Below are 12,006 nucleotides of genomic sequence, written 5' to 3'. Positions count from 1 at the left end.
CCCAGGAATGCCCATCCCTGCTGTCACCACCGCTGCAGCTAGCCTAACGTCTTACTTAGCTGGCCTTATACGGGAGTGTTCCCAGCTGCCTACTGTTAGTCTCCTTACCTGAAGTTGTTGCAGCCCAGAACGACTCCCACAATGTTCTTGCCGATGTCATGTACGTCTCCTTTCACAGTTGCCAGTACTATCGTACCATGATAAGGGTCCTGAAAGTCAAACAAATAACACCAGAGTTAAATACGCAGAAGCCTCAGTAAGTTTGCACAGACCCCTCAACAGTGCGATCCTAACCCATCCCCGAGACGCCTATCATGGTACAAGCAATTGCAAAGCACAGTAGAGGTAATATAGTCAATATTAAAGACTATTTCCAAAGATCCCAGCAATAAAATCTTTTGCACCAGAATTATTTTTGCAAATTGCATGTATGTTATTCAAAATCTGTGTTTAAAAAAGCCAAAACAGCAGATAAAAAATGCAGATCTGGATAGCATTTTGTGCAGTGTAGTAACTGAAATCCTAAGGTACCTCTGCTCCAAATACAAACCTCACCAATAAAGAGTTTAAATAGATGAAATATTTAGAAGAAAAGGGACAGACACTCATAATTACACGCCTGTTTGTGCATCAAGAGCAATCTTTCAAAGCAATGTTGAGAAGAATGAGAGGAATGAGCAAGAGCAGAAGAGACTAATTTTCTATGCAACACATAGCAAGGGAGACGTTTCAGGGCAGTGATCAGGCTACTTCAGACCACCCAAGCTGAGCAAACAGGATCTCCTTGAAGAAGGGAAGTTGTACTGTCACAGCCTGCTCCTAGGCTAGGTGGCATTCAGCCCTAACAAAGGGAACCTCCTATAGCAATTCTCCAGCAGAAGACAGGCCTTTGCGATACCCTCAGTTGTATAATCAGTGTTGTCATCTGGAGCAGCTCCAGGCTATCACAGTGCCATGTCTGAGCTGGTGCAGGATCAGATGCCAGCTAACAGACTATTTAAATTGCATAGAATTTAAATAAAGTGGAAACCTGAGCATATTCTATGTAAAACTACAAAATACTTTCTCAGCCAGTATCTCATCTCCTTTGCAGATGGCAGAACTGGAGGATTAGATCCTTCTGTGAAGCACGTTATATTTCTGGACAGTATCAAGTTACTCTCTACGTCATGAACCTACACTGCCTTCTGGGCAAAAAAACCCTTTATTTATTACCCAGTGTGATACTAGCATTTCCCACAGACCTAACACATAAAATTCCTATGTCTGCACCAATGTTGCCGTTCACTAAAATCTATTATCTCCCCCGTGCTCCTGTTTTGCAGATGACCGGGGAATAGAGAAGGCAAACAGAGGTCTTTAAGTCAGCCATCTCAGAACTTCAATATCAAAATTTGCAGCTGAAAAAATACTGTTGGAATGTAAAGAGAAAACTGGGGAAAGAGATTAATCAAGGACCAGGGAATGAACATGAAGTGCTGCCCACAATATATCATACCCAATAATTACTGATGATTTAACTAGTGATTGATAGCCAAGAAAAAAGAAATTGGATTTGCACATGAGAAGGAGGAAAAACTGTACTGGGCAGAAAACAACATGGGCCAGAGGACACAGCTATTCTCAATAAACCCCATTTAGGGCACACTGTGATTTCAATTGTCTCAAGCAAGGAGGTCCTCAAGTTCTGGGCACACATCCAAAGGGCTTCTTTTTTAAAATCTTGATGGAGATCCACAGCCACAGTTATTTATCCTCAAATGTAACTACCAAGACTTTGCATTTCCTGGCAGTCTGGGACTAAAGCTGTCCTGGAGGTTACAGTAGACTGGGGAACAGCAGACAGATCAGCTACCAGAGTCTGCAAATCATTTGCCTTCAAGTCAACATCTAACTCTGGAGACAGATGCAGCTGTTTTTTCCTCTCTCACCAATTCTCTATAGAGTGACAGTATTTTTTTGAAGAGAAAGAAACTACAACCCTTGCCCAAGAGAAAGCAGAGGAAGCTAGAGGACAGAAGCCCTAGTTTTTCTCTCCAGCTCTCCTCAGCCACACAGAATGTCTCGCAGTCTCTTCATTCAGAGTGCTTGTTATACTATTAAGAACCCCTCAAATTCCACTCCCCTTGTTTTTAGCCAGGGGGTTCACAGTAGATCCTAATCCAATGTCCATGGAAGCAATGGGGTAATGATTTTCACTGACTTCAAGGAGCATCAGAACATACCAGAAGGTGCCACAGAGTGGCATTGTCATCTGAATGAAAATAAAGAAGAACAGCATGCGCAGGAGAGAGATGACACATAGAAAGGTGACTCATGACAGCCAGCGAACAGATCCATTTGACATAAGAGAGAGAAGACACCTTCTTCACACCCAGAAAGAACATGGGAGAAGAGACTAGGCATTCTCCTTCTTCCATTAAGATCAGTCAGGTTTGATTATCAGGACATTTTTCTTTCTAAAGGATGTGCTGTGTTCATTATGTTTATGCTGGACAATCACACAACAGACCCACAGCAAATAGAAACATACAGATGTAAGGAGATGTCAAGGCTAGGATTAGGAACCATTCCAAAATCCACAGAAGGGAAACCAAAGGTAATACACAACCAACACCGTCTTGAGAAATTCTGCTCTTATTCCTTTTTCTTTGTGTTGAATACCAGATTCTGATAACAGCTACTGTCTCTGAGAACTTATGAAGACAAGGTAAGGTTCCACGGGACTAAAAAAAAGTATATGTACATCACATTTGAATTTGACAGTCAAAGACAAGAGAAGAAAAAGAAAAGAAGAAGAAAAATATTTAACAACTAAGCACCTATCACATAAATATTGTCAGAAACAGCAGACATGAGTATTTAAAAGGGGACTTGGTCCAATTCATCTGAGCTGTCTTTTCTACTAAACAGAATCTTGTCAGTATGGAGAAACAAGGGGCATCCTAGATCTTCATTTTCCAATGCTCCTATCACTTATTCCGCTAACCAAATTGGGAGGAAATTACAAGCATATGCACAGGCAGTTAATAAAACTACTCTCAGGCATCACCAACTGTTGGCTGTGAAATAGAAAATGCCATGAAGGAAAGGCCCACGAGAATCTGCAAATCACTGTGTATTTTCAATTATATATATTATATAAAAAGAGTCTTCAGAAACTGGTGGAAAAAACACACGTATGAAAAGACGACTACATTCAGATCCTGTTTTCATGAACACCTGGTCATGGTTACACATGCAGTGAGCATAGGATCCTATCCTAACAAGAGGTCTTGAAGTCACCATCTGTGAACAAAAAGGATGGAAGAACTTGGTTGGTCCAGCTGGGAGAATGGTCGGGGTAGGGGGAAGGGAAGAGCTGAATAAAGACGAGCATGGTAACAAGTCTCTGAACATGCACAAGGCAGTTTCGTTGTTCACTGAGGGCAGAAGTAGTAGAAGCAAATGGCAACATTTTGCCATAAAGTTAGAAGTACCATAAATAAGTAACACTGGAATTAAATGTCTACAAAACCAGAAGAAATAAGTAGCACTGGTGTCAAGGGCCTACAGAGGCCCGTGACACCCCTCAAGAAACTTGTGACAAAGCTTAGGCACACACCAAGCAGAGTTCCTCAAAATCCGCCCTCCATGAATTCCAGACCTACTTCACTTTATGCCCAGATTGCCAGTTTCCATATGGCCGTACCAACTCTCCACCACGAAAGCTCAATAAATGTCACTAGCAAACAACTACTTCAGTTTTTGTCATGGCATGCTATGAAAGAGTTGTCTTGCCTCTTCCTCTATGCTGCCTCGTTCGGCTCTCCTCTGCTCCCTTTCTTTTTCCATATAGGGAATAAGATGGCCAACTGCTTTCTTCATAACTCGAGCAGACTTTATCACCTGCACAGATAAACAGAGTGGGGTGGGGCGGAAAATAAACAGTAAAGACCAGGTATAGGAATAGGCGCAGATTTCTCACAGCTTTCTTCAGCACCCATCCAAACAATAAACACAACTCTGCTGGCAGGCCCGGTTCCAGCTCTGCAGAGCACTCTGCACTCGCAGGCAGCTGCCCTGCTGGGACCCACCCACGGCCTACACAGGACACTTGCTTTCACAGTGCCACCTCTCGGACCACTCACAACAGAATCAGAAGCCACAAGCAGGCTCAGGCTTGGGAGGTGCTGAAGACACCAATGTTAATTTGCATCCTTTTTCTGTGTCGCTCTTCGTGGGCCCAGACTTCAAAATGCACGTGAAATAAAGCAAGAACACTCAGGAAGAAATAAAACAAACATGTCAAACTACTTAAGAAAGACAAGTTTCAAAGTAAAGAAAAAATAGGTGCTGCTTCTTAGCAGCACCTGAATTTTCACAATTCACTCTATATCTGAAAAAACAGCCAGCATAGAATGTTTTGGCTCCATTTTAACATGCTAGTTTTTGCAAAATAAGAAAATAGATTAAATCATTTTCTCTTCACCTGAGGCAGAAACATCTTTCCAGCACCAAAAAGATCACCAACGATTTTCATGCCATTCATCAAAGGCCCTTCAATTACATTTAGAGGTCTAGGGTATTTTTCCTGATTTAATCTTGCTTCTTCTGTGTCTGCAGCGACATACTTCTCAATGCCCTGGGAAAAAAAAAAATCAGAAAGCTTTTATCTTGGTAGAAATACAGGTTTTATTCAGTTGCCTTCTCACCCCCCCTACAAAAGTACAATGAGAATACAAACACATACTTCAGATACTGCTAGGCTTTACGAAGCCTGCAAATGTGTATTTAAAACAGGTGTTCTTAGGAAACAACTGCGGCTCTTAGGCATATAAAATTATTCAAAGCAAGAGTTCTCAGTATTAACAGGTTGGTTTGTTTTTCTTAACCTTGTCGTAAGAAAACCCAAGCATTCAAGCATTCAAAGATTGTTTCCTCAGCACAAACGTCACTCAGTGCAGTGCTGTGAAAGGAGCAAAAAACCCCAAACCCCTCCCTAGAATGTAAAAGGAATACCTTTCTACCAACACTAGCAGAATAAAATATTAAGGGTCAAAGACTTCAACTTGTGAACTTTAAAGACAAATTTATTTAAATACATGAAATTACTATTAAATTAATGACACACATTAAATAAATTGTTATCAAAGTTAAATATATTAATTATATTATTCATTATTAATTAATGACTTCAACAAGAATGGCAGTTGAAGTTTTTTTTAAGCCAAAGGTGTCCCTTCAATTCTGAGCTGAGATCACGTCTCAGAGCTGACGGGTAGGACCATTTTCTGCACATATTCACCTTTATGAGAGCATATTCCAGCCTTTCCTCCACAGAGCTTTTACGCCACTCATCAGTCTGTACAACTTTCCTTCCTCCTTGGGCATGATTCTGAAAAGGAAAGACATCCATAGGAGCCTGCAAGCATATTAACTACAACTACGGACTTTACTGTCAGAAAGTAAGGATAGTTTTAACCCAGAAAATAATCTTAGATTATTCAAAAGGGTTTTTTTTATACATGCAAATCATACTGCAAACGCCTGTGAGGTACTGTAGATGCTTAGGGGATCTACATCCCAAAGAGAATATACCTCAGTGAAGATGTAAACAAAGAAAGACAGGAGAAAAAAAAGGAAGGAAAAAAGAGGGAGTCATTCTAATAATTTTCATGCTCTTAAAAATGATGAAATGACTAATCCTCAGGGTTTTACTTCTGGGAACATAATTTAAATTGATTCCTGGTCCACACACTACACTTAATTTTAACATTCTAATTAATTTGGCAGTAAGTCAGTTTCTGCTGGAATAGGTTATGTTATTCCGTAGCACAGATGTGTTTTCAATCAGGCGGCCTATGGAACTACTGTTTCTCATGCACAAAGACCATCCCAAACTCTCGCCTATTCTCTTTGCCTCACGCTCCCCTTTGTAAGGAATGCAACAGAGAACAGGGCTTCACAGTGCAAGAAAGCTTGTAAGCACCCAGCCCGGGAAGGCTCGTGGAAGAGTACCCTATCCATTACTTCAACCACAGAACTTCAGGCAAGTCATTTCTCTTCCTCCCTCAGATATTCCACGTAATATGTCTTCAGTCCTTATGTACCTCCTACACCTCTGAGTGCTCATCAGTAACTTTTTAAAGATAGAGCCATGGAAACAAGATCTCATCCATGAGAACAGATACCAGGACAAGTCTTCACTCACGTTTATACGAACATTAGCTAACCTCACCACTTCTCGCTGCCAAACCTTATTCCCCTTGTAGGTCCAGTTTGTAAAAAAGGAATGAAAGGAGAAGGAAAATGTTGCCCAGACAGGTTCTACTGTCTCCGTCCTTCGTTACATTAAAACCCAGCTGGACGTGGCCCTGAGTAACCTGCTCTTGCCAGCCCTGCTTTGAGCAGGGGGTTGGACTGGATGATTTCCAGAGGTCTCTTGCCACCTCAGCCCTCCTGTGATTCAATGAAAAGGTACCAAGTGCTCCTCATCCCCTGGCCAGACGCTAGCAAGTCAGCCACCCCAACCCCAAAATAACCCATGAAGCTGTAGGGTTGGCATGCAGGGCCCACAGTGGCAAGCACTACATGCAGATCTTGTAAAACAGGATGATTACACTGCATACTGAGGATGAAAAAACCTGCCTTTGAAAAAACAACTCCCATTGCCATAACGGGACAAAGTTTCCATTGCGCATGTCTGAAGCTATGCACTTTACGGAACCTGTTTTGTAATCCCAAACTTCAAATGAAGACTGATCTACTACACCTGCAAAGATTAATTTCCTCATTTTTCCCCAAAGGTCGAGCATTCAAGCAACTGGCAAGGTATATTACTGTTACCTGAAGGAACTAGGAGGAAACTTCACTGGTGCGCTATTACAGGTACTTGAAATGGGACTGCACATGCTATGTTCTTTGTGCAGAATAAACTGCAGTAATTGGAAATAAAAAGAACATATGCACTTACTGACTTAATACACTTTTGTGTTAAAAAAACAAAACAAAAAAACCTTAGACAAAAGAACTCAGAGCCGTTCAATTACACAGTTTCGGAGGAAGGTCTGAAGAAATATTTTGAAACACACCTCAAACTCCGAAAGCTTATGTAATAAAATTCCCTTCAGCAGCTTTAAGAAAGGCCGCTTGCATTTCTCCAAAGCCAAGATGGAACTCAAATCACAGTGCTCACCTCCAGTGAAAACCTGAAAGTTGTATGTTTTTATATTAACTTCTAATAGAGCCTTTAAAGATGTTCTGAATCAAGAGATTGTCTCTTGTTTATAACTGGGAGCTGGTTTAGCCCCATAATAAAACTACCATCAATAAGAGCAGAGATTCCAAAATCTGGCGTATTAACAATGCCTTCCCAAACTTCTAGACCTAGAGGAAGGAGTCCACTTCTATTTCTACTTTTCATGCTACATTTAGAACCACATTCTGCCTTCTGCAGAAACACTGCTTAAGCAATTCCTTTCTAATTCCTTTTCTTTTCCTCCTCTTTATGCAACCCTGAACACCCTAATGGTAAACCTCTGCTTACACAGACAAAAGATCACCCCCAGGCAAATTGCTCAGACACTTCAGAGCACCACACAGAATAGCCTTGGCACAAGGGATAGGAGAGACTTCCTGTACTGGTTTTCAACCTGTTGCCATTGTTCCAAACACGCAGGCACCGCCAGAGGGCAAACTACAAACCAAATGAAGCTGTGCACAGGAAATAACACCTCCAAGAGCTATAGAACAGGCATGCAACAAAAAGCAACCTAACCCAGAGAGATTTTTGCTGTTTGTTCTGTTCAGACCAGGATTTCACCAGCCGTTTTATGGCTGACAATCCAGAAACCTTCGGGTGTATAATTTTTGTCTTTTATCACCAGTGTCACAACAGTCTCTGAAACACTAAACAGCTGATCCCCACTCTGACATGAGTTACATGAACTGGAACCATCACCACCAGAGAGACATATTACTCTTTGCCTCCCACAGATCACTTGTCAGTTATGCTCCAGCACCACAATTTGGTTTTGTTGTGCATTGGCCTTGTCCATTTTTTGCTTGTCTGTCAGGGCTTTTTTTTGGCCTGAGCCGGGTGTGGGCACGTGTGTTGATTTTTTTGTTTGTTGTTGGTTTTGGTTTTTTTTAAAAACATGACCTCTGCAGGTCTCCTGAAGCATCTGCAGAACCCTGGCAGGGGATCTTTCAAGGCACCTATGAAACTGGACAGGCTCAATCCGTTAGAGAGTTCACATTTTATCCTGTATTAATAGCTGAACCACTTGCAGTACCAATAGTAACATCTAACACCCCCAGTTAGATTGACACATTCAGTTTACAGGCGGTTCTACCTATCAGCAGCAGGGAGGTGATAAAGCCCAGAGGCTAAGCTAACCACCATTCAAAGCTTAAAATTGGAAGGTACCTGAGCATAATGTAGAAGTTTCTCTGTCGCATCAGGATCTTTGTTCCAGATCAGATTCTCACACAGCTGTAGCAATTCCTTGTGGATATCATCATACACTGGCAGATTCCCAGCGTTCACAATTCCCATGTCCATGCCACACTGAAGAAAAAAAAAAAAAACGTCATACAGAATCCCCCAGGCAGGGCTGTCAGACAGAGCACTGCACATCTGCCGAGTGCAAACACACAGGAGCCAGAAGCACATCGTACCTTTATCGCGTGGTAAAGGAACACTCCATGCATTGCTTCTCGAATAGCATCCATTCCTCTAAAGGAGAAGGACAGATTGGAAAGACCTCCACTTATCCTGGCTCCTGGAAGTGTTTCCTATAGGAATTGCACATGTATTTTTAGAAAAGTGCTTTCCAAATAGGAAACCTAAGCAAAGCATTCAGTCCATAAAGCAGCTGGCCCCTGAGCTGAGGTACCATTGGCTATGCACATCTTCTCTCCTCCCAGTGCCAGATACTTCTAGTTACTGAAATTCTTAAAAAGCAATTCAAATCTCTGTTGAAAAAGATAAAAAAAAGGATCCAGCCTAATTATGTGTAAGCAACTATCATTGTTCCCAGAGTCATAATCGCTATTGTAAAAGTATTGGTCCTCCCACGGCAGCGTAACAAAATTTTCCTCTGCAGAACTATTATGGCTCTTTGATCCCCCACCCCTCTGGAAACAGGAGCAGCCAACCTGCCTGCTTGCATGTCTCAGGAGCAGGCTGCAGCTGAGCAGCAAACCTCGATGGTGCCCCCTCCCTTCCAGAAGCCCTGTGGTGATAAAGTAGCCCACGGGATGTTCAAGCCCCAGACTGCAACTGACAAAGCATCTCCAGACCATTAAAGTTGCCGTGTGAAACGCAAGAATGCGGTTTCCTCGGCTGTGTTCAGGTGATGCTCTTCACTGCTGTACTTCCTTACACACAGCTTGGCTAAATGACAAGTCAGGTTAGTGCACAAATCCCTTCTACGGTAATGGAAATGACATGAAATCAAAAGGACAGCTTTCATGTACCTTCAAAGAGGTCCTTTTAGCTACAACATAAATGTGACTGTTACCTCTTTTAATTAATATAGCATCTTTACAGCAGAAATAGTGGATTGAAATATATTTATAGAAATATTTGAAGCTCTTGTACTGGAAATACCGCAATACTGGGGAATGGCTGCACTTCAGAGTAGTACCCCTTGCTAATTTAAATGCCTATCAATTTGCAGCAGTGTTTTGTTGTTGTTTGGGAGCGGGCAGGGCTTTTCTGTTATGTGGTAGTTTGGGTTTTTTAAGTAAACTCACTAAAATACTTGGAGTTCAAATAAGCTCACAACTCACTTTTATGGTTTTAGTAGCATTGATAAAATTCATGGCATACAGGTTATGTTCCTCCATTCCAGTTCCTATGGTCAAAATATTAGGGTCAAATATTATATCATTTGGACTGAAGTGCACTTTTTCCACAAGGAGGTGATAAGCTCTGGAACAGATTGCTATCTTGGTTTCTGTTTCCGTTGCCTAGTGAAGAAAAACAATTGTGACATGGAAGTTACAGACCACACAAAAAATAAAGCCCCCAGAAATCATTTACAGTTCCAAGGATTCAAGACTGAGAAGCTGAACGTCATGAATATTAGAAAAGGGATGTATGTAAGAATTTTGAATTAAAAACACCACCACACCTGTACCTGGACTTTAGATTCAACCAATTAAAACCAATTTTGTTCCCAAACTTTGCATAGGGTGGTGAAATGTTGAATATGTGGGTTTTGACATAACTGATGAAATCACAAAGATTCCACTCTCATGCAAAACTCAGTTTCTGAACTAAGCCATCTTTGATGAAGGAAGGAAGAGTTCAGCATGGCTGAATAGTAAGAGACACACTCTTGGGCTAGCAGAAATATACTTGGAGCAGCACTTGGATTCCTCAAACATGTGAGCAGCATCAGAAATGCTTACGTATCAGGTTCAAAACTATTGCTGAGACTACACAGACCTTTTTAAATCACCCAAGCCAATGAAACAAAACTACTTTGTCTTGCACAGGAGTAAGAAAACCTTGCACTGCAGCAGAAAAATACCTCTTCTAAAGCAACACTCACCTGTCCCATTTCATCAAAAGCCATGACAACCACAGCTGCTCCATACAACTTAATTTTCCTTGCCTTCTCCAAAAAGTCTTCCTCACCTTCCTTCAGGCTGATGCTGTTTACAATGCATTTCCCCTGGCAACATTTCAAACCTGCTTCAATCACTGAAAAATTTGAGGAGTCAATGCACAATGGCACCTGTAAGTAACACAGAAGTGTTATTTTTGTAAGCCAGGGGAATACATACAAGTTATGAATGAGAGTTACACACGCTGTTTGCCCATCTGGGCATAAATATGCACACAAAATTAATCAGCATTTACGAATAAAAAGTTTCCAGATGGTATCTGTAGATTCAACTTTGCTTTAAATGCAAAACTCAACGCAAATTTAACTCTTGCTTCTACAGCAACTCCATCACATATCATACAGAGACCTCTACTTCTCCCTGTACTGTCTTGTGTTTCTGAATTAGACAGCTCATTTTCAGAGAATGCACTTTGCAGAAGTATCTTTTAAAACCATCCTATATCCACAGCAAGTTTAAGTTTTGTGGAAAGCAATACTATTATGCACTGCCAATACAGATTATGGTTCATAACTGCTGCAAAAGGAACCCACCTTCAGCTTCTGTAACCCATGAAAAGGAATGGCATATATTTAGCTGAAATCAGATAGAGAATGTTAAAACCTCTGTTTCCCCCAAAGGCCTATCCTATTACAGTACTTTTTCCTCTTGGGGGACACCTACATCTCCTTATTAAGCACCTAAACCTGTTACTAAATAAAACAATATCAAAGACTTCTGAAAGGCAATTTCCAACTCAACAAAGTGTTCTTTATTGTGCTGTGGAGTGACTGAATTACAACCTTTGCAATATCAGGTTCTGAAGAAATCAAGTTACAAAATCTGGTCATTGCTGCAGGGCCATCCAGCATCCCATCATCCATATTGATGTCAAGAACCTGGGCCCCCATCTCAACTTGCAATTTGGCTACACTCAGGGCTTCCTAAAGAAGAAAGTAAAAAACCAAAACAACAGTCAGTGGAAAAAAGCCTAGTCATTCTCAGGAGAACATTTGACTTCTCCAAAATAAGCATGCAGCTAAAACAAAAAAGATTTAAAATTTACATAAGACATTCCATAAAAGAGTAAGGAAATGGTCTGTGATGTTCAACAACATTCGTAAGTTGTTAGTATGGCACAACTGATAACTAATCTGTTCACAAAAACATGGCACTAGAGACCTAATGTGCTGGTAGTACCACTGGTATTAGACAGTCGATTATATGCTTAATTGAGTGATGTAAGATTTGCATGGTAACAAGGACTTCTGACTGCAGAGGATTACAAGAAAACAGTCTTTGTGATGGCATGAAACAAGGGTCCTGCCTTGTGAGCTCTGATGTTTTATGACACAGAGCACTTAATTGCAGAGGCTGTTCGGCATTTTTTCCAGCTGCAGAATCATC

The 12,006-nt window shown here is 41.2% G+C and overlaps 1 protein-coding gene across 1 annotated transcript in view; it reads right to left on the bottom strand.

Annotated features, from left to right (window-relative positions):
• The window catches only part of MTR (5-methyltetrahydrofolate-homocysteine methyltransferase), a 25,988-nt gene extending 14,451 nt beyond the window's left edge, over positions 1–11,537 (bottom strand). Inside the window, exons 1-9 of the mRNA XM_010155391.1 lie at positions 11,403–11,537; positions 10,545–10,730; positions 9,778–9,957; positions 8,662–8,778; positions 8,411–8,551; positions 5,288–5,377; positions 4,472–4,624; positions 3,781–3,888; positions 109–209 (exon numbers count right to left, since the gene is read on the bottom strand). Of these exons, the coding sequence (XP_010153693.1) occupies positions 109–209; positions 3,781–3,888; positions 4,472–4,624; positions 5,288–5,377; positions 8,411–8,551; positions 8,662–8,778; positions 9,778–9,957; positions 10,545–10,730; positions 11,403–11,510 (1,184 nt within the window). The 5' untranslated portion in view covers positions 11,511–11,537. The remainder of the gene's footprint in view (positions 1–108; positions 210–3,780; positions 3,889–4,471; positions 4,625–5,287; positions 5,378–8,410; positions 8,552–8,661; positions 8,779–9,777; positions 9,958–10,544; positions 10,731–11,402) is intronic.
• Between the last annotated feature and the right edge of the window lie 469 nt (positions 11,538–12,006).

Source organism: Eurypyga helias, unplaced genomic scaffold (genome assembly GCF_000690775.1).
Source record: "Eurypyga helias isolate BGI_N326 unplaced genomic scaffold, ASM69077v1 scaffold26977, whole genome shotgun sequence".
Classification (NCBI taxonomy): Eukaryota; Metazoa; Chordata; class Aves; order Eurypygiformes; family Eurypygidae; genus Eurypyga; species Eurypyga helias.
This window is presented reverse-complemented; position numbering and strand designations above follow the sequence as displayed.